The following is a 27,069-nucleotide window of genomic DNA, read 5'->3' as shown; positions in this document are numbered from 1 at the left end:
ACGCGTGCTGGGCGTTGTCTAGCTCGATTACAGACTTAGGGACATATCAAAATCTGCGAGGTGAAACACTCAGTGCCATTGGTTTACGCGCCGTCGATAATCATGGGCGAGAAGCCAACAGCAGAACGGCCGCGGTACGTCGTCTTCTTCACGGGTGCCACGGCATGCGGCAAGTCGACGATTGCAAAGCACGTGGCCGACAGCTTAAACCTGACCTTCCTCGAAGGTGACGACGTACGAAACAAATGACCCTCCTCTCATCCGCCGCCGGGAATCGCTCCTAGGGACCCCTCAAGCTAACCATGGTTCCCGCTAAGTTCCATCCCAAAGCCAACGTCGAAAAGATGCACCTCGGCTACGCCCTCACCGACGAGGACCGCCAGGGCTGGCTCGAGGCCCTCCGCGACCACGAGACGATGCACCCTCCAGGGGCGACATCAAGACACCTCGTCATGACATGCTCAGCGCTGAAGCGTCACTATCGCGACATCCTGCGCGAGGGCTCGGACCAGGCGCAGAACCTGCGCGTCCGCTTTGTCTATCTCGACGCACCAGAGGAGGTCCTCACGAAGCGGGCAGCGGAGCGCAGGGGACACTTTGCTGGGAGCAACCTAGTGCACTCTCAGTTCGAGAGCCTGGAGCCGCCAGGTGTGGATGAGAAGGACGTCCATACCCTCAATGTCGATCGGCCTGTCGAGGAGATAGAGGCGGATGCGGTGAAATACGTGAGGCAGATATTAGCCGATTGATTTTCACAATAGCGAGCAAATTTCGCGAGGGCATTCAATGGCGAGTGTTCGAGCAAATGATTACATGAACGCCAACTGAGAAGCCAATGATATGTGTATGTACATTTTGTACACGAGTGATTATTCTTCGGTCAAGTCAACGACCTCTTCTGTCCGTTGCCTGGTTGATGCAGGCTGGTCTTGGCTCTCACCAGCACTTCTCTTAGACGGCACACTAGTAGTAGACGCGTCGTACGGCGCGGAGTCAACCATGATCAGTGACTGGTAAGTCTCGTTGCCAAGAAGTCTTCGCACGATTGGCTGACGGAAACTCAAGAGTCTCTTCTCATATAGTCGCATCTTATCTTCATACACCCTCATCTCCTCCTTGTATTCAGTATCCTTGCCGATCTTGGTCACAACTAGGGTGTGGCAGTTGCCCTTGCCGCTCGTCGTATCTGTTGCGCACCTGTAGTGTATGCTGGGGAGGACAGACTCGAGATGCCGCCGAATCTCCTTGCCATAGGAGAAACGTCCCTTGACCTGATCTGGCGCGCGGATGAAATCCTGAATGAGTGCACATAGATGACAGGTGCCGTGAATCTTGTCACGAGAAGGATCGTGTTTGTAGCAGAAACGCGGCTTGTGGCTCCATGTGCCTGGTTTTTGCGGTGGACTTTTCGGCTGGTCCGGCAGAATATATCTTGTGAACAGTAGCAAGAACAAATCTCTCACAAAAGCAGGCGGATCGACGAGTTGATACTTGTGCATGACAACGACAAGATCCACAAGTAATTCTTCGCCCGGTGCCCGCTCCGTCACAACTGGGACGCCCCAGGGCCGCAATCCGGTGGCGTTGTCTCGTTTGGAGCCCTTTGGTGGCAAACGTCCAAAGGCCTCGGATAGACTCTCGTGGCTTTTCCTCAATAACACCATGCCACGGTCTCTCAGGCCGTTCGTCCCCACACCGTTCATGAAACAGTTCTCAAGCAGGTTCGTGAATCCAGTCACACTGCTCGTGATGTTGTTCCTGTCCGAGGCCCCGCCGAAATTGCTGGACCCTTGCGGTGATCGCTGCGATTTGTCTTCCAAATCACCAATTTCAACATGTAACTTCGGGAACGTGGCCTCGAACAGACGTCTTGCTACAGAGGATGTGTTCTTGAGTGCAGAAAAGCCCTTTTCGGCGGAGAGTTTGTGAAGAAGCGCATAGAGAAGCGGCTTTTCAGCCTGTTCAGACAGCTTTGGAAGAAGTCTCAAATGCTTGCGTCAGTGTTGTGTTGTTCAATGATGAGCCATGCTATCACTCACCGATTGGCAATCCACTCGTCGTCTTTGGAATGCGATTGAATCAGGTCCAAAATAAATGGGAGATCAACTGCCGTCAAGGAATCTTTGGTCTCAAACTTGTTGCTTTCGACAGAAGACCGCCAGTCTTCGAAAGATTCTTTCAGCTCCTTGGGCCTGAGTCGCTCTTGGATGGCGTTGAGTGCTGCATTCAGAGACGCGGGATCGAGGCCTTGAACCAACTCTCCCAGGCTAAGTACAGGTACATAATGTCAGCCAGAAAGAATAACAACCATTTTGGCAAGGCAGCACGACTTGAAGTGAACATCCATCCAACTTACCACTGGTCCCAATCTTGACCCGTGGGATTCGAGAAAAACTCATTAACAAATTTAGAAAGTGCCTCGGATATTTCCGCAGTGGGGGATCTTGTGCGAGGGGCCATGAAGGACGAGTGGGATAGATAGTATCGAGTTCTGCGCTGAGCCTCCATCACAGCTCTCCTCATAGCTTTGTTGTAGAGTGACTGAGACGACCAAAGTCTGCATGCTCTGAGGATCATGTTGAGTAGACGTGCTTCTTCGTTGATTGATGGCCCGAAGTTCTCCAATAGACTTGCGAGGAAAGCAACCACTTCATTCCTACCAGCAGGACCTTCCGGTGAAGCAGCCGGAGAGAAACATACCATCTGGATCAAATTTTCAACAGAACACTGCGGTGTTTTGACCAGGTCAACAAGGCCCTTGTGAGGGACAATCAAAATTGCCTGTTAGTGTGTTAGTGGTGGTGACCAGATCCTGTGGCCCAGGACCACCACAACCAGACTCACAGAATCATGATATCGAAATTCCGACGGTGCGCTCTCATTGCCAGTGAAATCACCTTCGTCTTCACTGTCCGCCGCCCTGTCTTTGTAAGGGTCAGGCCCCAGAATCTCGCTCAACTCGACATCGACGGATCTCGTAATACAGCTTCCGTCAAGAGTCGCAACGTAGTCCAGCTGGAGGGTTTCCTCGTCGTCGTCGCCTTCGTAAGCGTCTGGCTCGGTCTCCGTCATGGTCATCAAAGCTAAGAGTAGATAGAATCCGGTTTCATGGCAAGCTTGCTTTAGGCATCGAATAATTTGTGCATCGCGCCCTTTCATGTTCTGGAGTGAGAGAGATGACTCGGAATATTTGTGCTCCATTCGGAAGATCATTTTCGACTTCGAGGGCATTGCAGACCTCCACTGCCGCAAGAGACCTCGCAGCTGGTTTTGTTGCTCTACGAACAGGCCGGGGGAAGGAGTGGGGCCACTCGGCTGGACGAGGTTGTAGGTCATGACAAGCCGATATCCGGATGCTATGGGTCTGATTTCGTGCGTGACATCGGAATACCAGGCGAGGGCTGCAAGTTCAAACTCTGAAAAGTGCGAGGTTGCAAAAATGTGGCGCTTGTTGCAATGAGAAAGATGGACCTCGCCACCCTCATGCCTGGAAGGAAGGGAGATGACGAGCGTGCCTATCATCCCTGGCGATTTCTCAGAATCCTTGTGAGGCCTGAAGAACGACCCCTCTTCGTACAACAACAGCTTCCATGGTACAGCTCGGACGCTCTTTGGCCTGAGACAGCATTAGACAGACTGGGCGGAAGGCTAGGGAAGTCAGAAACCGACTCGAATGTGACATACATGCCAAGTTTCTGCACAGTCTCGCGTAGGACGGTGTCGAGGAAAGCAGCCCAGGCCGGATTCGAACAGCGGAAGCGGCCCGCGTCTAGCTGCCATGTCTTTCTCACGGATTCATCGACAACCGTGTCGTCACCGCGTCCAAACGGAGCTTGTTCACTTTTGCTCTTGATCGTGCTCGCGTCGCGTTCCACCAGAGGAAGAGGTATCAGTGAGCCCGCGACTTCGAGGCCTGGATTAATGTGCTGAGGGTAACGAGTAGAGCAAGCGAAATCACCAAAGGTTTTGATGTTGCCGAGCTTTTCGAAGAATTCATTCTTCCACTTCTTGGAACCCATTGTCTCGGAGCTCTGAGCAACAACTGCTCCGGCTCCAGATGGTGGTGTGGTCTCGTCGTCGCTGCCGGATTCGTCTGATCCAAGCTCGGTCTCCGACTCCCACGGCTCCATGCTCAGACCGGTCAAACGGCGGGAAGGACAAGCAAGTGGAAGAGCAGATGGGGGATGGGGGAGACTAGTGAATGGTATTATGGGTGAGGAGGATCTGAGAGTACACCTTTGTTATCTTTTGGTGATTTCAAAAGGTGGGAATTTGAGCATGCTGTCAAAGCCTTTGGAAGGCGAGTCGCGCGACGCGTCGAAAACATGCATGGGACATTCATCCCCTGACGTAGGCAATGCCCCACGCACCTGCCGATCCACGCGCCTAGGGGTAGGTGCAGCACACCCCTACTTCTACTTCGAACGCAGGAACGCCTGGATGATTGTCTCCCGCCTTTGGGCATTAGGGCGCAAATAGAAACTTCCTTCTTTTCGGTCAAATCAGTCACAACAGAAAGAAGCAAGCAGAAAGCTGTGGTATAGGCTGGCGAATAAAGAGCCGCGGTCCGATTCTGCCGGATGGACACTGCTTATTATTACTGTCAGTAATCCATTACTAGTACAGTTAATTGACAGCTTGTGTGGACTTGCACATCGCCTGAGTACCCTCATGTCGCCTTTTTAGGGGCTTTCATCTCATTCTTATGCAGAATCGCCAAAATCATGAACCAAAATGTCTCAGTACACGCGCTGAGCCCGTAGCAACCCGCCCGCAGCAACCTCCTCATCCAGCCTCACCTTGACATCTCTAGCAATCTGACGCTGTAACTCGAATTCGCCCACCTCATCGAACCTCTCTCTGACATCAGGCTCCAGCCCATGGAACAACACTGCCAACACACTACTCTTCCACAGCTTGGCGTCACTTCTCCAGCTGCGGTACACTGCCTGCGCAAGGAACGCCGCCGTCAGGGCGACCGAGAGTACCAGCGGGGTTATGAAGCCCCAGCGCACGAAGACGAACGACTCATTCCGGAACGCGGTCCCGTTCACGGCCTCGGAGCCCCAGAGGCTGCGAAATGCCACGGTCAGGGACACGCTCAGGTCGTCCATGAGCATGTCGAGGCCGTGCGGGTACTCGTAGTAGTTCCAGTAGAAAGCTTGCACAATGTCCGTGTCGAAGAAGGTGGCCCCCGACGAGATGCCCACCGTGAGGTTGACGGCTATGGGGGCATCATCGGGGGACTTGAGTGTCTTGTTGATGGCCGAGTCAGTCCGGGTGGCCGACCCGTTCGCGAACAGCTGTGCAAACCATGTCTGCGTCCCGAGCATGGCCTCGGCCGAGAGCAGGTACTCTGTGGCTGGGGATGTGGTGTTATGTGCTGTGACAACAATTGGGGCCAGCTCGGACATGGAGTTCTTGGACGCCACCACCGTCTTGTTCTCGACTGTGTGGGTGACGTTTTCGACCAGGTTGCCGTTGATGATCTGAGACTTGATCGTCTGCACGCAAGCGCTCAGGACACACTGGCGAGCCCACGGCTGCGTGTTACCCGCCTCGGCGGTGTTGCTCTCAGTGCCCATGAACGTCAACTTCATGATGTTTGACCATGGCGCTCCACCCTCCGTTGACAGAAACTATGTCAAAAAGTCAGTGTCCGTCCAGACTCAGGGTTCAATTATTGAGGATAACTTGCTTGAGAAGTCATGCTGAAGACATGACCACCTTGCAACACTGGGCCCGACATCAACTTCCATCCACAATCGTCATCGCCGGTTGCACAGTCACGTTGAAGAAAAGGAGTCATATCGGTGCAGGTGTTGCAGACCGCGAGAGTATCGAACGGCTCCCATGTACAGTTGCCAGTCTCACAGCTGACAGGAAGACTGGTCCAAGGCTTGTTGTTCTCCGCAAAAAGTCCATTGTAGACAGCAGACTTGATTGGAAGAACCGGGACAAAGGGCACCGTCGAGTCGACACTTGGCAAAGCAACAGTGAAATTCATGGCTCGGTAGTTTGTTGCCCCTGCTTCAGACTTCTGTGGGAGGGTGCGATAGACAACCACCTGCTGCGCGAAAGGAGATAGGAAGAGGGCCACGATGACCGCTACAGCACCAAGCGAGCCATGTAGTCTGCGAGGCGCGTGTTGTCAGCCAGACGCACAACGGAGGACCAGTGCCTAGCTCCGGCGACAACTTACCCACCACGGAGTCTCACTAGCATATTGATAGCTCCCCATGCCCCTCGACTCGCCTCGTCGAGAACCTCCATATCCACTAACCGAGCATAGTTGTTCTTCATCCTCTCCCACTTGAGTTGGCCCAGTCCGCTCGACAAAGGCACTGCCATGGCTGCGTTGGCGACCGTGGTGAGGACAGCGATCAAAGCGTTCAGCGTAATTGCGTAGGGCCATTTCGGCAGTGGCTGTCCCTCATAGCGGGCGAGGAGGGCGATGATGCTCGCGACGGCTCCGATTGCGAATATGGTGGCCACAACCTCCCAGAACCAGCTGCCTGTCTTCCGGGGCACCCTGATGTTCTTTAGTTTTGACGACGAGGACAACCTGCTGTACTTTGTTCCAGATTTCGATTCCTTCGAGATATCGTCAGATCCGAAGGTCGCATTGCGTGCCTGCAGTCCCGGTGTTGCTGCATCGTCGACGATGGCCGTGTTCTCGACGATATTGTTGGCTTTTGGAGTGTGGTACTCCGAGTTTAAATAAATTGCAGCTGGGTCGTAAGCGGTGAGCCCACCGAAGACTGTATCGTCACTCTGGTCACTCCTGCTACCGTCGCTGGGGAAGCGGGCATGCCGTGACTGTGCCTGGTATGGCTGGGCGTACTGTTGCGGCGGGTCCATTGCTACCTAGGTACCTTTTGAAGGCAGAATATGACCCAGGAATACTGATTATGAAGTAGTTTGGGGAAGCCTTAAGGCCCGGGTAGGGCCACTAGAGCCTTTATCAAGAGCAGCAGCACTCCATGATAGACAAACCGCTCCCTTACTTCCACCGCACGGCAGCTTACACACTAGAACCCATGCCGCAAACAGATTCAGTACGATGTATCTAATAAGGATGCACAACCAGAGTAAAGTTGAGCTGCCTAATTTAGCTTGTGGAGATGCGTAGAATATACCAGGGTGTTCAAGCTCAGGATGGATCTGCTGGTGTACTAATCCATGCTGCCATTCGTTACTTCTATACCACCAACACTATTCCCATAGCTGAATGCTGCAAAGAAACGACCCGCTGTCACACAATTCGCTGCCCGGGGCCGATGGGCCGATGTGTTGGCGGCCATGGGGTGCAACCTCTTCGGCGAATGGGCTTACTGTGTGCTTGGCAGAGCTGCCGCGTCCCCCACCCAACGAGCAAAGCCTCCAATAAGTGCCATTGATGTGGACGACGATAAGGCTGTGGAAAGTGTCTTCTTGCCCAAAAAGGGAGGTCACCGGACCAATTCCTAAAATTAGATCTTGCTGGGCCGGATAGGGTAGAGGTGTAGTTGAGGCTCTGCGAGTTAGGCGTTGCATACAGGTGCCATTGGAGTTCGCCAGGCTGCCTTTTTCTGCAATCTGGCTGGTGTGCTTGTGGTGCCCCATTCAGGTTTTCAGGTTGTGCTGATGCGCACATGATATCAGATGCTGACCACTCATGCCACTGGCGTTATTCGTGCTATTGGTAACCTGCATGCATACACATGTACAAGTACACTTGAGCTGGGTACACAGCTATTGTTACATGAACGCAACACAGCCACATTCTCAAAGATCATTACACTGCTGAAGCGTAGTATTTGGCAGCTCACGTGTTTTAACGCAACAGAGGAACGGCTATAAGCTACAAGCCGTAAAGAAAATGCATCAGGCCGCAGTGGAGGCCCTTGTGTGACTTCCTTACCTTCTGCCCGAGTGCCTCATCACATCCCAATGCCCTCTGCGCACTTACCGAAAGCTGTCTTATTGCATTGATCTCCAGGAGTTGGGGAAAACGGTTGCCGTGGTCCGGACACATCTGGTTGGCAAAGTCTCGAAATCTCCGATGACTGCAACACGATGTGAGATTCTAAGTTGGGCATGCTGACATCTGAACTTTAACAGCCCCTCGTCGGACTGGAAGCAGCGGCTCTGGTAATGCAAGGGACTCTCTGCATTCATGTAAATGGCTCCAAGCCGGGCCGGTCCCGTGCCGTGCCGTCTCTTTATTCCTGCGTTGTTGGGCCTCAAGATGTTTTGTACAGCTCCCACAGCCTCCAGATGAGCACATGCCTATTTCTTTCACAAAGACTTTGTTTTGCACTCACAATTGTCATTAGGCTTGTTCAATTGAGGTACTTACGCATATATTACAATCGCTTTGTGATCATATACGATGGATTGACAATTATCACCGCTCGGGCAAATAATCATGGCAGAATGGTGTTGCATCTGTGCTCCTCATTGAAACGAACACCGCCAGGAATGGAGGCATTAATCTGGTCGAATCCTATCTGGGAATGGGTCCACAGGGCCATTGTCAGAGGATTGATTTCTCTGGGTATATAATGCACAGCAAACTTTCACTCAACGTCTGGTGATATCCAATCATCTGCCCCTTACTACAAGAGCATCCTTCCTAGTCAGCGATACAACACTCTAAAAACAGCATTCTACACACGATCGACGAATATCAAACAAGATGGCTCAAATGATGGCTCAAATGGATGCAAAGCAACGAAAATCGTGGGAACAAACATGGAGCAACGCAAGCACATGGGAGGACCTGCTCGAATTGAATCGACGTTACCTATATGGCGACTTGTCCATTTCCGCTAGCTGCGCTTACCCTGTCGACCAGGAGACCAAGGAGATATTGCCCGGTCTGCTGCGGCTCGCAGACTTTGGCCTTCTCACTACCTCGTCGCAGCCCGAGGTCAGGGCAGGTGAGCCTCACTACTTCTCTCCGGAGGATCTTCGCAGCGACCCCCGGTGGGCTCGCGCGCCGCCGCCCAGCCAACAGCTGGCATATCTCCGCGCGCAACTGCACCGGATCAAGACTGAGTTCAGCCAGGAGCAACTGGAGAACAATGATAGGGAAGTCCTCCTCAGCGTCAGGTCCAGGGCGACGGAACATCATGAATCGCTCAGCCTATTCACAGCAAGTGCGATTCTTGACTCTGAAAATGCCGGCATGCCGGACATTGTCACCTCGTACGAGAGATACATCGAAATTGCCCTAGAGGACGTGGCCCTGTATGATAAGGAGATGAGCCTGAGCTGGAAACAGGTCCGCCAACGGCAGTTCGTCCATTTCCTCATCCCTACGATCCACCCCAACATCCCCCTCGCGGCTGTGATCCGCTTTATCGAACGCCTCAGGGACCACGAGGACATCGTCGTGGCGTTCCAGTACGAGATGAACGGGGAGAGCCCGGAGCGGCAGCCACCGGCACACCGGATCCAGGACCCTGCCGCCCTTGAGCTCTTCGGACAGTTTACTACTACCATCCCGCTACTGCGCCGGGGCACTGACAAGCCGTTCTGGTGGCCGGTGACCGAGACCCGAGAGGCTACTAACCCGTCCGCACTTCGCAGCACACATTGGCAGCCCGAAACTCATTTGGGCAATGATTGTAGGGAGCACATCGACGGGATGCTTTTTGGTCAGTTCAACGATGAAGCGTACCCGGCAGGTGTTGCGGCAGACCCGGTGGCTGTTCTGGTCGGGCTGATCGACTGGGAGAGCAGCATTGACTTGTTGGCTCTACTGGGGCAGATCCTCCGTGAAGAGGGATTTGAGGATCTTTCATTCCTCATGGCAGGTCTCAAGGAGAGTATGGCAGTGGAGTGATAAGCCCATGTCAATGGTTTCTCTGATTTCTGGACCTCTGGAGTACAAAGGGTAGATAACATTGAAAGGAGAAAAAAAAAAGATGGGTTATGCTGGCACATACCCAGGTAAGTAGACCCAAGCAAATGGCAAGTCTCTGATTTCCACCATACTGAGCGTGATAGCACAACCCTATGCATACACAGTGATGAATTTTTGATGTGACCATTTTTCCATAGCACCAGCAGCCGGGGGCCTGGACCAGCCACCACGGAGCTCAACGGGGTGTCTCTTGAGGAATTTCATGTAGCAGCTGGTTCATTCAATTCGTCTGCAGCCGCAACATCTAATGATTGATTCAAAGAACCCGTTGATGTGTGCCATACCGAAAGTTTGAGTACCTAGGTACGGAGTCAATATCACCCTGAGTAATCATCGCCGATTCGGTACCCAGGTACCGGGTCCCGGGGGGGACGATCCGCCGAGTACCTCGGCTCCCCGACTCTTGGCCGCGGTCCACCAAGGATCGCCCCTGGAGCACCTGCTGGCCGTTCTGAGGCCACCGTCGAGGTTACACACCATCAACCATCTCCAGCTCAGTTCTCTTTACTTGACTGTGTCGAGAACCAAGTTGAAGAACGGCGTCAGTCACAAGAAACCACACAGAAAAAAGAAAAAGAGAACCCAGTCCGCCCGTCATGAGCCGCACAAACACCTCAGTAGTCCTGGCCGAGCGGCCCAAGGGCGACATCATCCCAGGGCAGACCTTCCACCAGAAGACCGGGCCAGCCCCGACGGCCGCGGACCTCAAGGACGGCGAGGTCCTGGTCGAGACGCTGTACCTCTCCCTGGACCCGGCGATGCGCGGCTGGCTCGACGACGTGCGCAGCTACGTGCCCCCCGTGCAGATAGGCGAGGTGATGCGCGGGTCGACGATCGCGCGGGTCCTCGCGTCGCGGTCGCCGCGCGCAAAGGAGGGCGACCTCGTCACGGCCATGACGGGCTGGCGCGAGGTCGCCGTCGCCGGGCCCAGGGAGTTCGAGACCGCCTCCGACATCCCGCTGCCCCGCAACGGCAAGGTCACCGACCTCCAGGGCGTGCTGGGCCTGACCGGGCTGACGGCCTACTTCGGCATGACCGCAATCGGCAGGGCGAGGCCCGGGGAGACGGTCGTCGTCTCCGGCGCTGCTGGCGCCACCGGCAGCGTTGCGGCGCAGATGGCCAAGATCGCCGGGGCGCGGGTCGTCGGGCTCGCGGGGTCTGACGACAAGTGTGCGTGGCTGGAGAAGGAGCTCGGGTTCGACGTGTGTCTGAATTATAAGGATCCCGAATTCAGGAAGAAGTTCAAGGAGGCCACGCCAAAGTACATCGATGTCTACTTTGACAATGGTGAGTCTATATGTGTGGGTCAGTCTGGTTCATGAGCGAGGCTGATGATCTTGCAGTTGGTGGAGACATCCTCGACATGGCCCTGAGCAGGGCGAACAAGAATGCGCGCTTCGTCATGTGCGGTGCTATTTCACAGTATAACTCGAAAGACCCCAAGGGCCCACGAGTAGGTCAAATATTGTCTGCACAATGCCTATCCTGTCGCGGAGCTAACATGCGACAAAGCAAATATCCAAGGTCATCACACAGAGGATACGCATGGAGGGTTTCATTGTGTTCGACTTTATCAAGGAGTACCCGGCAGCTCGGAAACAGCTCGCACAGTGGCTTGCTGAGGGCAAGCTGAAGAGGCAAGAGACTGTTGTCAAGGGAGGCCTCAAGGTGGCCGAGCAAGCGCTGGTGGATCTGTTCAAGGGAGGAAACATAGGTGAGCCGTCGCCCTGCTTCCGGTCTCGGTGCTGCTCCGAAGCTAATCCCAATAGGAAAACTGCTTGTCGAGGTCAAGTCACCGGAGGAGAAGAGCAAATTGTAAGATTGCCCATGGGTCGGACGAGAAGTCGTGGGGCGTTATACCGCGTTCCACGGAAAGTACGTGCACCAAAAAGTTTCTCATCTGGAACGGTCACATGTACTCGGCGAATAGTGACACACCTGTTTAAAATCCTCTGTTTATTGCGATCTAAGAGCTGCCATGCATGCCTTGCCCCAGAGGCCTACACTGGATCGCCTGCCAAAACTTTTTTAAGAGTTGCAGCACTGATGAAGTTCGGTGCTGGACAACGTACCGGATCTGTATTAATGTGGGCTGGGTATACTGAAAGTGGACATTAGGAGGGCTGGGTAAGCCGAAAGAGCAAGCGAAGAAGGCCAGCTCGGACGCCTCTATCGGACGGCTTAGTTGCTCAGGCGTGGATAGCCTGCTGCACATGTGGGTAGACCTGGACCATCTGGTGGTAAAGGTCGCCGTGGTCGCGGATCATCACCTCCGGGTCCCAGGCCGACGCCACAAATATCGTGTCAATGCCGCTGGACAGCGGGGTGGTGAAGATGTTGCAGATCTGCAGACCGATGAGGAATGCAAAGGCAACGATGACCACTGTGTATTGACCGTTTGAGTTGTAGGCCGGGTCCGTGAACTCCAGGTACAGGAAGGCCAGCAGGGCGGTGGCAAAACCAATGAACGTGGCGCCAAAAGAGAAGACAGGCCCAATGAGGCATTCGTTAACAAGTGCATCAATGCCACGGTCCTTGATCATCCTGTGTACAAATGTCAGCAAACAAACAACACTCGGACGCATGGGATGATGGCCAGACGTACTTCCAGGTGTCCTTGGCCGACTGGAAGTAAGGACGGCCGTAAAGGGCAATGTGCGAGAATGCATATCGATTGACAAACTCGATTACCCATTGGAGGAGGGAGATGAGGCAGCTGAGGACGCAGAAGAAGATGTAGGCGATCATGTCTCCCGACTGTCCGCTCTGGTCACGGGCCGTCTGGGCCAGCATCCTGAGGAAATTGACGATCGCAACGATGAGACTACCCAGGCTGATGGACCCAAAGCTGTAGGTCAGAGACCGCCTCAACGCGCCGCGAGTGACTCCGGTTGGGTAGGCACGCGAGTTGAAGTACCAGGATCCATAGACGCCTGAAACAGTAGTGTGGATGGTATTCTTCAGCCACTCCGAGAACCAGTACGAGCAGAAGGTAATGAAGGCTATGAGGCCACCGACTTTGGCGTAGCTGCAGCCACTTGCGCCGGTGCGACAGGCGGGATTGTCGTTGCTCGGCGCGAATTTGACATATACAGCCACAAAAGTGACTGCAAACCAGGCTGCAAAGGCGGCACCGATGAGGCCTCCAGTGAAGCTGACCATGTAGACGTGGCCGTGGTGGTTAGCGACGTTGATAACGGTGCGTAGCATGAGCGCACTGAATGGTATGCGAGGGATCCAGGAAATGAAGGCGAAGATTAGGAAGACGACAAAAATGAGGAAGACGATGCCTCCGGCGTAGTATTTCCTGTACAGCATGTAAATAGCAGTTCCGAGGCCCCAGACGATATTCAAGATGCCAGTGGTCCAGATGAGCTGCTTTGGAAAAGCCCGAGCCAGCATAACGTAGCCATAGCTGAAGACGATAGCGACGCATAGGCAGAAGACGAATAGCAAGAGGGTGTTGGTGTTGATGCTGATATCTCGGCTGTTGCCATTGTAGATTCCGGTGCCGTTGGCGCCTCGAGTGGCGGCTAAGAGAGAGTTCAGATGTCAGCAGGCGACGAATACCTCTAGGATGGAAGAAAGGGGGTGTTACCGTAGCCCTGGATGGCGATGCCAGAAACGACGACGTAGCCAGCCATGGTAAGCACAAATAGGACGCCGGCCCAGATATCATTGTACTTTGGCTTCTCGATCTTGAAGGCCTGCTCGAAGGGGACCTTGTCGTCGCCATAGCCGTTGTTATAGCCGTTGTTATTGGGGGGCGGCGGCGGCTGGGAATAAGCATACTGCTGATCTTGAGGCGGAGGTGGACCATATCCTTGGGGAGGATATTGCTGCTGCTGCTGCGAGTAGTCCTGAGGAGGATATCCTTGGGGAGGGGGATACCCCTGGGGCGGGTATCCTTGCTGCTGCATGACTGGTGACAATGCTGTGTGTGCCAGTAGGTGGAGCTGTTGATCAATCTGTAGGATTGAGGGCGAGGTTGACACGCCCGCGCCGCGGTGATGCGTCTGGTCGCGAGGGTGAGTGTTGGACCGATGGTGTTTTGTGGCAGTGTGGGAAGGAGCAGTGGTCTGGGTCTGTGTGGAATGTGTTTGTTGTGTGACCCGGGCGCGAAAGTCGACGGTGGGGAGATTGAGTGTGACCTCATCTAAGAAGGACTCGCTGCTGGATAACCGGCAGGTGGGAAGCGTGGGCGTGAATGAGATCGACAGGGATTAGCTGCCGGGAGGCCACCGAACTTTGTTTTTAGGGACGTCGCTAAGGCTGAAACGGGTCTGGTGGGGGTGGCCCTAGCTCATGATACAACATTGGGCCTCGCCCAGCCGACAAATTGGGTGCTGAGGTGGGTTGTCCAGCCAGCTCGAGAGTGGTTGGCAAATGAGAAGAATGGGCAGTGGACACCAAGGCTGACAGGGCGAGAGCGCTCGGAAGCAGGTGCCGTCTTGGTGATGTGTTCAGTGGGGCAGCTGGGCCTGGGCATCCGACTGTTGGAATCCTGTGTTGGAGCTGCTGCGGCCTGCCAACACCCACCGCCTGTGGGCCTCGAGCTCAGGCCTCAGACCTCAGGGTCTCCCTCCCCAAGTAGGTGCTGACACAGTACCTAGGTAGTCTAGTAGGGGAGCTCAAGGGGTGGGTTGGGGAAACGAGGTGTCGGTGTAGAGGACAAGCGCCAAAATTCCGCCCACCAAAGGGCACCATCCAGGCACCATCCAGGCACTATCAAGCATCAGAGTTTGATCGTGGGCTGCCTTGTGGGCGTCATTGGACACTGCCCCTGGGGTCTAGGCCTGAAGCAGACCTCGCGCGGTCAGTCAGTCAGTCTGTCAGTTGTAGTCTACATACCTAGGTACTTACTTAGGTAAGTAGTCAAGTCAGCGTGGACCAAGAACATCAGCACACATCCATGCAAAGTTATACATTACTTAAACTGACTGACTGGCATCAAGGACTATGAACCTCGCAATGCACCCTGCGACTGGACGCTGCTGCTTAAAGAGAATGAACGCGAATTGACAATGCTGCCAGCACCCGCACCCTCACTTCCCGAATCATCGCTCACCGGGAACGGGTTCTGTGGGAGCGGCCACGATCCCGCCCCGCCCGTGTACGGCTCGTACTCGACCCTGATGCTGTTCGTCTTGGTAATGACCGGCGGCACAGGGTTGGCCTCCTCACTCTTGCGTGGTCGCGAAAAGATCCCCCGTGTGACAAACGACGTCGCCGCCTTGGGGCTCATCCGGATGCTGGTCCTCGACGACGCCCGTGACGGCGTCCTGGCCAGGGCTGCCCTGCGTGGCGGCACCGGTGGCTGACCCGCCGTCCAGTACCCGTCCTTGTTCTGCGCCCTCTCCATCTCCAAGCTTGTCATCAGGAGGTCGTCGTCGTCGTCAACCCGCCGCTGCGTACGTCGCGCCTCAAAGTCCGACCGCACCGACTTCTCCGCCACGTAGCTCTGCCCGCGCGCGTACTGCTGGTGGTACGGCCGGCCTGACGTCTTGCCGCTGCTCAACCACCCGCGCTTGCCTGTCATCATCTCGAGGAGGGGCTGCAGGACGGGGATGCACGCTGCTATTATGATCATTGCGCCTTCGGCGATGGTGAAGATGACGAGGTCGGACGTGGAGAAGGTGAAGTCTCCACTTGCGAGTGACGGCAGTCTCGTGGTCTTGTATATGGCGACGATGGTGGATCTGGACACTCTGTTAACATCATCACACCTTCGCCTCGCACAGTTCACGTCCAGCAGACGCACATTGAGCCGATCCCGAGGGCACCGCAGAGGGCGAGCTTCTTCTTGCGGGTCATTTGGAGTTTGTAGAGGACGATCGATGGGTAAACCGCCAGGTAGAGGTCGAGGAAGGCAGAAAAGTCTATCTCGGCGTCAGCAGCTGAGTCCTCTTGTGAGAGCGAGCTCCCGGGTGACACGGCAGACTCACAGCCAGACCAGGTCGCCCACCATATCAAGATCCATGGAGTCCAACACCGTCTCTCGAGTGTGAAGTCCCATTGCGACGCTGCCGGCGTGCATTGGGCAAAATGAAAAACAACACAAAGCAACAAATTAAAAATGCATAAAGACGCCATGCACCACAAGACGATACGATGGATCCTGCTCGGGTTCAATATATGCGTGAGGAAGGCGACGACGGCGAGCTTCGGGATACCGAACGACATTAACCCAGGACCAAATCCCATTACGGTCCAGAATACTGCTTTGGAATGTTGCTCCTCCGTCAGCACCTCGAAGTGCTTGCCACTCCCGTTGGCGACGGCGGCGGTTGTGAAGGCGACAGCAATCCATCCGAACAGCTAGATGGAATCAACCCATATCGTCAGCCAACGATCATCCGGCCAAGAGAGATATGAACGGGCAGCCACAAACCATAGACACGATTATAAGCCAGTCGTCGAGCTGCCACTTGCCCATCATCCGGCCGCGCACAAAAAGGCGGGCCGCCACGAAGCAGCTGGCAATGACCTCGACAGTGTAGCACGCAGCCAGGATCCCAGGGCCTTTGTTCTCGGCCGCCATCTCTGGCGGCAACTGGCCTGACGAGGCCATGACCACAGAGGGGAAAGAAAATTCGGTGCGCTCCGATGGGGGTGGGACGGACCGCAATGTAGATCAGAAGGAGAAGAGAATAGAATGAGAAGAGCAGATCTCAGGTTCCACAGTACATACGACCAGAGCCGGGCGAGAAAGCCGGCCGTGCTCTCTTTTATTCATCTTGCAACAAGTTGGGATTTCTTGCAGATCGATCCGCAAATGCACACTAGGGGCCAACTCAGATCAGGGCCAAGAGTCCTCGACACGAGCCAACGAGCAACACCAGGCGAGGGTGCCTGTCAAGCGATGCGACATCGTCGTTTGCCCCGGTGCCACACGACATGACACCCCAGGTTCATACGACGGGCAGGGACAGGTGCTGCATCCCGAGGTTTCTTTCCTCCCAACTTCCGCCAGCCCCGGTCCTGTCTCGCTCCTTGGTGCTCCTCCTCGGGGGGCACGGTTGGCGTGCGGGCGCGAGGGCTGCTGGGTGTGGAGGCGATCCTCATATCTGCAGTATGTGCCGTGCGGCGTAGGACACCCAAAATAGTGTAGCGTGCCCGTTGGGACAGCTCAAGGCCCGGCTCCTCCTCGCCTGCCAGCCTGCCTCGCTTGCAGGAAGACAAAAAACTGTGGGGCCGGCTAGCCACTCGCCTGCTCGCCAGGGCCTGTGCCTCTCACCAACCTCACCAACTAGGCCACCGGTGACAGGAGGCTCCAAACTCTGTTGTCCCCCCCTGGCCCCCTCGCGGAAGCGGCAGTCGCGGTGATTGGGCGGGACTGCCCACCGCCAATGCCCTTCCGGATTGGGAGGACATGTGTGTGGGGATGTGGCTGCAGAAGAGCTACGTTTGGAAGGGTTGCAGTCAGGGGAGGGACTATAATTGGGTCGTGGTATAGGTCGACTTCTCCGCAGACCTGTCCTCGGAAAGCTCTTATCACACCTCCCTCCCTGCCCGAATCCCCACATGACGAAACAAACCAACATCGGACAGCCTGCGGAGAATATCGTGGCGTGCGTGGCTTGAGGGCCATGGTCCAGACGAGATATGTCGAGAGACAAAACCCTACCTCCGCACCCTGGCCCTGGGCGGTGCGGCACGTGGTCTCGACCCGTAGCTCGTTCTCACGCTGGGAACTGTCGCCCGCTAAGTTCCAGAATCAGTATAATGCATGGAAAGGCCGTGTCATAGCGCGAACCATGTCACCGTGCCCGCTGGGGAAGCTGGCAGGTGTGCCCACGATGTGATAGCACCGACAGGGTGGGCACCGCGCCCAGGATTTCCAGAGATGATTACACGAATGATGATGATAAGACGGGCTACAACGGCACAGCACATGCATGCCTACCACGCGGTCTCGGCCCCTCCCTCGGTCACAGAAACGTCAAACGTGAGGCATCGCGAGCCGAGGGCGGCCCCACCCGGCTTGTCCCCTCCTTCTGATTGATGATCGATTTGGTACCGAGATCGCCGGCTGCCTGCGACTGGAAAATGGACGGTGATCTCTCTCCTCCAGGCACGGATCGTTTCAATGTTGTTCTGCCGTCCTGCCTTGGTATCGATAGCGTCGCAATAGTAGCTGCGGGTCGAATATTTCCCTGAGGGTGGCATCCATGTCCCCTTTGTGCCTAGTCCGGCGGCTCGGTATGAGATGAAAGCTTATGCAGGTGAGCTCAGGGTCTGGGGAGAATTTCGCTACTTGATGGACGACCTGCCCTTTAGGGTCCATATTTAAGATTGCGGTGCACGAAACCGAGCACAGCAAACCAAGCTTATACCGGCACTCGATTCCGCTTCTGGACGACAATAGCAAGGGTCAAATAAGCCTAGCTGGGCACTTGATAAGACCCAAAGACCCAGCACAGGATAGCTTCTTACGTGGGAAGTTCAATTAAGTTCAGTAAGGCGTCGCACCTTGGTTCTCTGCATTTTCATAGCACTGCATCTGTTGACGCTTTCGAGTTTCTGATTGGCGGGCGTGCACTGCCGAAGTCCAGTCCAAGAAGTTTGGCATTGCAATACTATCTCTCAAAAAGCAATCCAGTCCTCATCTTAGGCTTCTGAATAATATCTGAATTCTCAATCCTTAGCTTTGACATGCTTGCAAACCCAACCTGGAGCATTAGGAGACATTGTGGATACACAAGTCAAACCTTCCTTACACCCGGAACCCTTACATTGCCAGGATATTAATACCTGGAGCCCTCGGAACGCCCCGGTACGAATCTCCGCCGGTCTCCGGCAAGTTTCCAGGCTTCTGTCTGGCCAGTTGTTTGATCCGCTGTTTAGTGCACAAGATCGCTCAGGTCGGGGAGTTCGTTGTTCTGGAACCAGAGAACCCGGTTGCCTCCAGTTGCGGTGACATAGTCCCACGGAGTCCATGCCTCTGGGCTGAGCTTGAGTCCGAAGTTTTCGGACATCGTTGCAGTGCCCGTGCTCACCACGACCGAGTGAATATGAACGGGTGGGTTGCTCCTCGCGAAGTCGGCGCACACCTCCTGCATCCCCTCGTGAGCGGCGTAGTTGGTGTCGTTGTCCCCGATCAGGACGACCTGCAGGTCAAGGACCGCCCCCGCCTCCACGGCAGCCTCTTTGATCTTGCGAAGACACTCGACATCCCTTCCCACCCCGTCCGCCCTCCGGCCCTCCAATGCTCTCTTGTGGGTGGCCCAGTCGTCGGCGAAGGTCGTCGTCACTGTCGCCGCGGAGCCGGGGCCGTGGACGACTGTCATGACGTAGGTCTGGCAGGGGGAGGACTGCAGCGTATCGATTAGATGAGCATACACGCGCTTGATGCCTCCCTCGAGACTGCCGGCCGCACTGCCGCTGAGGTCAATGCCGATGCCCACGACGCGCATGCGGCGCTTCTGGTTGCGCACAAGTGCCGTGGTGAGATCCTCGATGCGCCTGAGTAGGTCCTGCTGTTGGGCAGCGGGCTCGCACTGGTATGGTGAAACAGGCTGCGGTTCCGGTTGAGAAGCGAGCTGAGCCTGTAGTTGGGAAATGGTCTGAGAATATTGCAGAGCAACGGCCTCGGCCTGTTCGCACCTGACCACAAGATCCCTCTGAGTGGCCTTGAGGCTCTTGACCTCTTCCTGCTTGCTCAAGAGCAATTTTTGCAATTTCTGGATCTGAACAACTCCTGCCTGTTGGGTGTTTTCACGCTCGGTGGTGTGTTGCTCGAGCAGATCCTTTTGATAGGCGCGCAGGTTCTTAATTTCTTCCTGCTTGTGGTCGAGAAATTGCTGCAAGTTCTGAGCATGAGCAGCTGCTCCCTTACGGACGTTCTGAAGCTCAGTGGCCTTCTGGTTGAGCAGGCCGCTGAGAGTCTCTCTGGTCTGCTCAGATTCTGCCAATTTCTGATTGATATTGTCTCCCCAAGCTCGGAGCCCATTGGACCGCAGCTCAAGTGCCTTCTGGCTGCCCAGGAGTTTGTTATAGTTCTTCTTTTCAGACTTGAGAGTCTCCTCCGCCGACGCAAGCTCCCTGCGCAAGCGGTCTTCCTCCTGGGTCTTCTGGACGAGCTGCTGTTTCTTGTTGTGGAGCTGTTCTTGTAGCTCGGCAATTTGGTCGGCACGTCGGTCGCTAATCATGTTGAGATCATTGAAGTCTTTCTGCAAGGCCTGAGCTGAACTCCTCAGCTTGGCAATCTTGTCGCTCACTCTGGAAATTGTACTTCCAGCCTCAGTGGCGGAGGCACCGTCCTCTTGGTCGAGCAAAACATCCCGGCTGAGTTGTTCATCGAGGTCGTCGACCTGGCGCTCGAGGTCCTTCTTCTCTTGCGTGACTGATTCGAGGCGCCCGGTCAGAGCATCCGACTTCTCCTTCTCCTCCAGCGAGATGTTCATGTAGTGGATCACCTCGCTCTCCAGCTGGTCAAGCTCGTCCTGGACTGTGCCTGTCGTGACAAGAGGGCTCTCAATACCATTATTGCTGGCGGGTTTGGCGATCGTAGGGGATTGATCACTTGCATCCGGCATGGTGAAAGGCTCGTTTGGTCCAGAGTTGACGGATGGTTCGTTACTGGGCGGCGGTGGCTGAGCATCTTCGGGGGACTCGATTGCGAAGGCAAAGGCAGCAGCGGTGCTGCCGCTCTGGCCCGCGAGTGGGCGATCACGCCAGTGGTCTGTCTTTTGCGGCATTTTGCCTGAACGAATGATGCAGCAATCTGCGAAGTGTTTGGTTATGTGTGATTATCGTGTGGTGCAGATTGGACATCAACCAACAGGTCCCAAGAGCGAGCGCCTTGGGTACGAGATGGTGTGAGGTGGGTTGTGAGGCAAAGGAAAGGAAAGACAATCAGTTCGAAGTGCATTTTGATCGGTTTGGACGAGATTTAGATGTGGCCAAGGTGAGACTCGGAGTTGAACGAGAGTGAATTGTTGTTTTGCTCAAGCGTTTTCTGTGCTGTGGACAAACGAGTAACGGTGTTGGGGTCATGCAGGAGGCCGACCGCCACCAGCAATGCGTCACCTTTATCAGTAACCTGAGATGTTTACTTTGCTAACACCTGTGCAAGTGAATGGTCTCAGATTGTTGGCCTGCTCTGCTATTTGAGGGCTTGACCGCAACTCTTCGAGCGCGACCCAACTTGGACCTGTACACTTCCCGAGTCAACACTCTTGCTCTGCATCTGGAACGAGTACCTAGGTATACCATTCCACCACAATGAAGACCCCAGACGCCGAGAGACAGGTAGCAGAGACCCTTGGAATCACTGATGGCCGGGCTCGAGCTCTCCTCCGAGCCAAGAACCAAGACGTTGACGAGGCAATCAAGCACTACAACAAGACCACCATCCACTTGCCTCGGCCTCCTCTAAAACTCAGGAAAATGTTCGACGGAGCGGAGGAATCCGACCAGGTATGCAGCACCGCGGCGAGTGTTACGCCATCAGAGACCGAAGCAGGAAACGATGAAGACAATGCTCAGGAGTGGGACTTCGTCCTCCCTCGCATCCCACCCCCCAAGGCACTCATCAACGGAGGCAAGGATGAGAGCGGTCTCTTCTTCCTGCGTGAGCTGGTCGGCGCCATCCAACATGGCGAGGGCTGCGACAGGGTCCGCAACTACCTGGCCTACTACAACCCCGACAAGGTTCGCGCCGAGATCAACGCACCTGTCGAGGGCTTCCCCGCCATCTTCTACGTGGCAGAGACGCGCAACCCCGAGCTTATCAGGCTCTGGTGCAAGTACGGCGGAGACGTCAACGCCACAGCTTCGTGCGGACTGTCCAAGGACGTGCCTCTGCTGGCCTACGCTGTTGCCCTGGGCGGCTCGTTCAGGAATGACACCACTGATCTAGTCGCCACACTTCTCAGCCTTGGTGCAGACCCTGCACCCATCCCCAAGGCTTTCTATTTCCCCCTGACGCGAGACTTGCCTACCAACGGACCACAGGGACAGGAGATTCCTGAGCCGTTGCCCGACACCATGCAGTGGTGCACTCCTGCTGCGAGGGCTTTGATCGCTGCTCGTATCAACTTCAGGCAGCGATACTACATGCACATGGCCAGCATCTTGCGAACTCATGGTCCCCGGGCCAAGCAGGTGACGTGGTACAAGGACGCCGAGAACCTCTTGGGTGTGCCCTACTTCCTCATCGGACAGACGCCGGCGGGACAGTTCCTCATCAAGCGGCTCCTTCGCCATCTCGCAAAGCCGTCCAAGGCGCCCCTCGTCATGGTCTTTGCTGGCCCCTCCGGCCACGGCAAGACAGAGCTCGCCCGCAGGCTTGGCGAGCTGATCTCCCTCGAGATGGAGATTGTGGACTGCACGAACAAGAGCGATGAGAAGGAGATGTTTGGCGCGAGGGCTCCCTACCAGGGCTGGGAAAACAGCTCACCCCTGAACAGCTTCCTGGCTCGCAACGCCGGCAAGAGATGCATCGTCTTTCTCGACGAGTTTGAGAAGACCAGCAAGGGTGTTCACCAGACTCTTCTGCTCCCATTCCAGAATGGTAAGATTCTCATTTTCAACACAACAATCCTCCTTGACTCATTCCTAATGGCATCTCCAGGCGAATACGAGGATAGGAAGGCCAGGGCCACTGTGAACTGCTCCAAGGCAATCTGGATCTTGGCCACCAATGCCTTTGACGATACCATTCACGAGTTCTGCAAGGACAATGAAGAGAAGCTCTTCAAGGCCGAGGACCCGGCTGCCTCGGAGAAGCTCGTCAAGGGTCTCTGCAAGACCCTTCGAACCGAGTCCATCTCGCAATTTGGTGCGCCCCTGTAAGTATACTTTCCTGTTCTAACAACACGGATTGGAAAGTGGCTAACATCTACAAGGACCGGACGTATCACGGAGTTCGTCCCGTTCTTGACCTTCTCGCAGGTGGAGCAGGCCGCCGTCGCCCACAAGTACCTGACCGAGGTGGGCAAGGAGCTCGCTAAACCGGTCGTGGTCACCCGCGAGGAGGACAAGCAGCGCTTCGTGGGCAACGTCGACCTCCAGGTCCCCAAGGACTACAGCGTCTGCCGCATCATCGCCCACGACGAGTACGTGGAGCACCTGGGGGCGAGGAGCGTCATCAACGGCGTCAACCGGATGATCGAGGGCGAGGTGATTGACCACTACCTTGAGATCGAGGATGAGATCAAGGAGGGCCAGGGCATCGCCACCTACCGTGTACAGCCCAATGTGGACGATGAGATTGAGGTGTGTTATGTTCGAGGCGGTGCTCCTGGCACGGGCGGCGCTGAGTAGACTGGGGCTGGATTGTTGGACACCGAGGCGAGGAAGCCGAACGTCTCAAGCTGTCTTTGCGACTTTTTGTTGAGCACTAGAGGTGATTCATACATTTGATGTCGATAGGGTTGTCGGTAAATTATGATTTTCTACCTACCTCTAGGTACTTAGTGACGTCCTCAGTAATACATTTCTGGAGCCATCACGACATCAACAGCGCACAGTAATTTAGTGTCAGATGAATCTCAGCAGCAAATCTGGTCAACCTTGCACGAGATGAATGCTTTGTCTGTTCTTGGAATATGTTCGTCACAATGGTCTTGACAGGCCGCTTCTCCACGCTGGCCGTGCTTAGAATATTGCTTTATGGGAGCATGGAATTAGAGCAACTGGCGCCCGGGAACCTCAGAATCAAGCGACAGTCTTGCTATCCAGTCATACAACACGTATTTGCCTATCACACCTTCGGCTCCCTATGACATCGCATATCCTTTACTCCATGCGTCATAGCCTATCGTTGGCTTCCAAGCTTGATGGTTCCAAAGATTCGACTTCAGGAGGGCTCCAGGGCTTCAAGGACCTCGTCGGATCCGACGCCTCCGTCGGTTCTGAAGAACATATTCGTCGACCACTGCGTTATAGCAATCTCTGGAGCAGCACCAGTAGGGGCAGCCGTCCCAAAGGCTCACGGAGGTCGGCGTCCACACAAAGGCCTGACTGCTCACCTGCCGCCCTTCGGTGTCGAAGACGGGCTCGTGACAAGACTCGCAGTTTGTTTTAAGTGGTACGAATGATTCGACAGATTGCAACCCGGGACAGCCGAGAAGAGCCTTCAGATACTGTGCTGTAAACTCAGGAATCTCGTCCAGGAGAGTGATGAAAGATTCGTGATCTTTGACGAACGGGTGGATGCTGACGCAGAGGCTGATGAGATCCTTTCGCCCCGGTGAGGCAGCCCTGTCATTTCGCCAAGCAGCGCGCACCCCAGCTTCCAGGTCAGCCAGGAAATCGATGCTCTTGAGCATTATGGTAAGACTTCGAGATCTCAGTAGGAAGACCCTGCAACGGTGTCGAAGCTGAGTCAAGGCGTATTCGCATAAATCGTCCAGGAGGAAGAAGTCGCCAATGCTCCAAAGAAGTATGCAGCTCTCGAGGAACGACTTGTTTGGGCTGGTGCTTTTTATTTCCTCGGAATCAATTGCTGCATACGATGGATCTTGTTACCCATTGCTTCTCAAAAGTCACGATTTAGATAGGTGGGTGGTACTCAGGACTGCCCCAGGGTTTCCTTACGCTTTCCATAAATGAACTCGACCAACCATTTAATTTCAAATGGCTCAAAATCTTCAATCTTGATCTGTGACTCGCGCGCTTCCTTCGGTTGGTCACCGACTTAGAATCAGCTCCAGATGTCTCCCCAAGGGATACTAGTTTGACGCTTTGTTCGTACATACCTTGAAGCCACTTCCAGATGCAAAGGCATGTCTGAAGAAACGACATCGGTTGAGAATATGTTTGTGGGTTTCCCACTTTTGGTCCCCACAGAAAACATCACAGTCGGTGAAGTTTCCAGTTCTGAGCATCCTAAAATACTCAAGTCAGTCGAGATCCATTTCGAGAATTCCTCTGGGGGTGTTCCTTACTTGATATCATTGTCCCATTTTGGCAATCCCGACCTCGTATCAGTCGCTTTTGCGAGTATTTTCTCCAGCTTTCCGTTCAAGTCGAGGTCGTCTGGAATTTTCCAAAACCCCTTGTCAGACGGGCCAAGGTAAGACTTGGCCATGGCGGAATAGCTTCAATTTGACTAGACAGTCGATTTGCTCCTCTTTGGCAGTCTTAACATGAGACGGTTCAACAACTTAGCTGTGGCAATACTGGAATCTCTTATACTGCTTGGAAGCCAGCTTGACTCGGGAAATTTTGTGAGCTTATTAGAGACCATTGTGTTTGTGTCTGGATGTCTCATATCTTGTTGTCATTGGGAGTATAAAGGCGACTCACATGCCCGAGTCAGCCTCATAGCAGGCCCAAATGGATGACCGACTACAACAATGGAAAGAAAGCAAAGCAAAGCGATTTGAGTGTGACCCACATCAGAAACGCACATTGTTTGACTTAAACATTGTCGCCGTTTCGAAATTGATGCCTAGATTCTGGGAATCCGTGTTGAAAATTCCAAAGTCTTCTTTATTCCTGTATAGGCGTCCGTTGCTTTCCACAATGTGAGCCTCATCCTTCAGCCGCTCTCCAGTAAGGCCCCACCGATGATTACGAAGTTCTCTTAAAAAACATAGGTCTTGAGCGCTTACCACCGTATGAAGGCGCCATGTATGTCCTTGGACGTATACGGAATAGAAGGGAAACCACATGTATGCATGCTAAGTCGGCAATCTCAAGATCAATACTGGCATGTTCAGCCATCCAAGGAGTACCCAACATCACCGGCCTCCTGTCCGAGCTTGACCAGGCTCGCCTTCATCTTCTGGGCGCGAGCAAGTGTCTTCTCATCCAGCCCGCTGAAATCAACCCGATCTATCCAGTCCCGCAGTCCATGCTGGAGCACATTCCTCGCCCTCAGCGCCGAGCCGTCCACATGCCCAGCACTCCCATGCAGCGTCATCCTCTCCTTTTCGGCGCTGTAGACACCACGGTGGAGGATATTGTTATTATAAAACACGACATCACCAGCATTCAGCTTGACAATCATCTGCCCGGGGATGTCCTTCTCAAACGGGTCGGCGTTCCTCTCAAACTCGGTCCTCGCGCGGGTGTGACTCCCGGGGACGGCAATCAGGCTGGCGTCATCGTACAGCGCCAGGTTCCACTGGGCCGAGAAGGCAGGCTTGTTCAGCCTCTCGAGCTCCTCGTCCGGGGTGGCGGTCGCAGGGATGTCGTCGCGGTGCCAGCGCAGCTCAAAGTCGGCGTCGGGGCGCACGAGCAGGTTGAACAGCTCCATGACGAGCTCGTCGTCGCCGCACTGGAGCAGCTCCTTTGTGGGGTCGACGATGGCGTCGCTGAAGTAGACCTGGACGAAGGTGGAGCTGTTGGGCAGGTCCGGGTGCATCATGCCCTGGACGCCCCAGATGCCGCCCTTTGCCACCTCGGGGCTGTTCTTGGGCCAGGGCGGGAACTGCTTGGGCAGGGTGCGGACCGAGGGCCACTCCCCTGCCCTGGCCAGTGAGGCCACCTCGGCGGTGGCCTCGCGCAGCTTGGTGAGCTGGTCGGGTGTGATGGCTGATGGGATGACGACGAAGCCGTCGCGGTTGAGACGGTCGAGGAGGGAGTCAGCAGCCATCATGGAAGGTGTCCGACTCTGTATCTAGTATTTTTTTCTCTTTAGTATTCAGTCGGTATGCAGGATCGAAGGTGCATCTGGCAGGACAGGGTGGGATTGAGAATCTGGATATGTGTTGACGACTGATTCCAAGCAGTCATGGAGTGAGGTTGACTGACATGCACAGAGTTAGGACAGGACCCCCTGTTCAGCAGAAGAAGCACGGGTTTGACCCGCTCTGCCACAGCAAGTGAGTGGTTTTAAAGGGTGTCCTTGCCTTGCCTTGCCTTGCACTGCACTGCACTGCACTTCTAAGCTCAGCTCCAGCGACACGCTCGACGCAGGCCACGCACCTGCAAGTCATCATCGTGTATGCATGGAACGTTACAGGCTTGCGTTGCTGCACGATGCTGCCCTGGCTGCCTGCTCATGGCTTCAGGCACTGCTAACCGGCAGCCCCACCGCTGGCCCGGCTGTAATCAGGCAGTTCAGGTCGGATACGATGGGGGACCCCGCTCAAAGGGGCTCTAAGCGCATCCCCGACCCTCCCTTTCAGCCAGGCGACCACTGAGCTTCGACCGGAACCCATCGTCTGCATGCGTGCATTCAATACATGCATCGATGGTCC

The 27,069-nt window shown here is 55.0% G+C and overlaps 11 protein-coding genes across 11 annotated transcripts; 4 read left to right on the top strand and 7 right to left on the bottom strand.

The window, feature by feature from the left end:
- Positions 1 to 102: 102 nt before the first annotated feature.
- Positions 103 to 749, top strand: KVR01_008215 (uncharacterized protein; the record flags this gene model as incomplete). Its single annotated transcript, XM_044789886.1, has 2 exons — positions 103 to 234; positions 318 to 749. 2 exons carry the CDS (start codon positions 103 to 105, stop codon positions 747 to 749), a joined length of 564 nt encoding a protein of 187 aa, XP_044643193.1.
- A 120-nt stretch (positions 750 to 869) lies between these two features.
- KVR01_008262 (uncharacterized protein) lies at positions 870 to 4,306 on the bottom strand (the record flags this gene model as incomplete). The annotated part of the gene is made up of 6 exons (XM_044782452.1): positions 3,685 to 4,306; positions 2,845 to 3,616; positions 2,357 to 2,781; positions 2,040 to 2,267; positions 1,509 to 1,983; positions 870 to 1,295 (listed from the first exon to the last, which is right to left on the bottom strand). Exons 1-6 carry the CDS (start codon positions 4,128 to 4,130, stop codon positions 870 to 872), a joined length of 2,772 nt encoding a protein of 923 aa, XP_044643240.1. The 5' UTR covers positions 4,131 to 4,306.
- Positions 4,307 to 4,739: 433 nt separating this feature from the next.
- KVR01_008350 (uncharacterized protein) lies at positions 4,740 to 6,861 on the bottom strand (the record flags this gene model as incomplete). The annotated part of the gene is made up of 3 exons (XM_044783393.1): positions 4,740 to 5,639; positions 5,699 to 6,134; positions 6,203 to 6,861. The coding sequence occupies 3 exons, from the start codon at positions 6,859 to 6,861 to the stop codon at positions 4,740 to 4,742; spliced, it is 1,995 nt and encodes a 664-aa protein (XP_044643328.1).
- A 1,637-nt stretch (positions 6,862 to 8,498) lies between these two features.
- On the top strand, positions 8,499 to 9,832 carry KVR01_008236 (uncharacterized protein; the record flags this gene model as incomplete). The annotated part of the gene is made up of 2 exons (XM_044785947.1): positions 8,499 to 8,502; positions 9,141 to 9,832. 2 exons carry the CDS (start codon positions 8,499 to 8,501, stop codon positions 9,830 to 9,832), a joined length of 696 nt encoding a protein of 231 aa, XP_044643214.1.
- Positions 9,833 to 10,262: 430 nt separating this feature from the next.
- Positions 10,263 to 12,540, top strand: KVR01_008360 (uncharacterized protein). Its single transcript, XM_044792971.1, has 4 exons — positions 10,263 to 11,200; positions 11,257 to 11,366; positions 11,426 to 11,627; positions 11,683 to 12,540. The coding sequence occupies exons 1-4, from the start codon at positions 10,510 to 10,512 to the stop codon at positions 11,730 to 11,732; spliced, it is 1,053 nt and encodes a 350-aa protein (XP_044643338.1). The 5' UTR covers positions 10,263 to 10,509; the 3' UTR covers positions 11,733 to 12,540.
- Positions 12,103 to 13,833, bottom strand: KVR01_007948 (uncharacterized protein; the record flags this gene model as incomplete). The annotated part of the gene is made up of 3 exons (XM_044781452.1): positions 12,103 to 12,457; positions 12,519 to 13,446; positions 13,512 to 13,833. The coding sequence occupies 3 exons, from the start codon at positions 13,831 to 13,833 to the stop codon at positions 12,103 to 12,105; spliced, it is 1,605 nt and encodes a 534-aa protein (XP_044642926.1).
- Positions 13,834 to 14,822: 989 nt separating this feature from the next.
- KVR01_007875 (uncharacterized protein) lies at positions 14,823 to 16,956 on the bottom strand. The gene is made up of 4 exons (XM_044788228.1): positions 16,305 to 16,956; positions 15,859 to 16,231; positions 15,675 to 15,792; positions 14,823 to 15,612 (listed from the first exon to the last, which is right to left on the bottom strand). The coding sequence occupies exons 1-4, from the start codon at positions 16,482 to 16,484 to the stop codon at positions 14,871 to 14,873; spliced, it is 1,413 nt and encodes a 470-aa protein (XP_044642853.1). The 5' UTR covers positions 16,485 to 16,956; the 3' UTR covers positions 14,823 to 14,870.
- A 1,800-nt stretch (positions 16,957 to 18,756) lies between these two features.
- On the bottom strand, positions 18,757 to 20,613 carry KVR01_008233 (uncharacterized protein; the record flags this gene model as incomplete). Its single annotated transcript, XM_044791712.1, has 1 exon — positions 18,757 to 20,613. The coding sequence occupies one exon, from the start codon at positions 20,611 to 20,613 to the stop codon at positions 18,757 to 18,759; it is 1,857 nt and encodes a 618-aa protein (XP_044643211.1).
- Positions 20,614 to 21,139: 526 nt separating this feature from the next.
- KVR01_007711 (uncharacterized protein) lies at positions 21,140 to 23,182 on the top strand (the record flags this gene model as incomplete). Its single annotated transcript, XM_044786664.1, has 3 exons — positions 21,140 to 22,430; positions 22,491 to 22,707; positions 22,765 to 23,182. 3 exons carry the CDS (start codon positions 21,140 to 21,142, stop codon positions 23,180 to 23,182), a joined length of 1,926 nt encoding a protein of 641 aa, XP_044642689.1.
- Positions 23,183 to 23,665: 483 nt separating this feature from the next.
- Positions 23,666 to 25,192, bottom strand: KVR01_008245 (uncharacterized protein; the record flags this gene model as incomplete). Its single annotated transcript, XM_044792024.1, has 4 exons — positions 24,808 to 25,192; positions 24,619 to 24,748; positions 24,458 to 24,539; positions 23,737 to 24,365 (listed from the first exon to the last, which is right to left on the bottom strand). Exons 1-4 carry the CDS (start codon positions 24,948 to 24,950, stop codon positions 23,737 to 23,739), a joined length of 984 nt encoding a protein of 327 aa, XP_044643223.1. The 5' UTR covers positions 24,951 to 25,192.
- Positions 25,193 to 25,335: 143 nt separating this feature from the next.
- KVR01_008300 (uncharacterized protein) lies at positions 25,336 to 26,810 on the bottom strand. The gene is made up of 2 exons (XM_044790692.1): positions 26,621 to 26,810; positions 25,336 to 26,486 (listed from the first exon to the last, which is right to left on the bottom strand). The coding sequence occupies exon 2, from the start codon at positions 26,463 to 26,465 to the stop codon at positions 25,581 to 25,583; it is 885 nt and encodes a 294-aa protein (XP_044643278.1). The 5' UTR covers positions 26,466 to 26,486; positions 26,621 to 26,810; the 3' UTR covers positions 25,336 to 25,580.
- Between the last annotated feature and the right edge of the window lie 259 nt (positions 26,811 to 27,069).

The sequence above is a fragment of the Diaporthe batatas genome (genome assembly GCF_019321695.1).
Source record: "Diaporthe batatas strain CRI 302-4 chromosome Unknown Contig00009, whole genome shotgun sequence".
NCBI classification, from domain to species: Eukaryota; Fungi; Ascomycota; class Sordariomycetes; order Diaporthales; family Diaporthaceae; genus Diaporthe; species Diaporthe batatas.
This window is presented reverse-complemented; position numbering and strand designations above follow the sequence as displayed.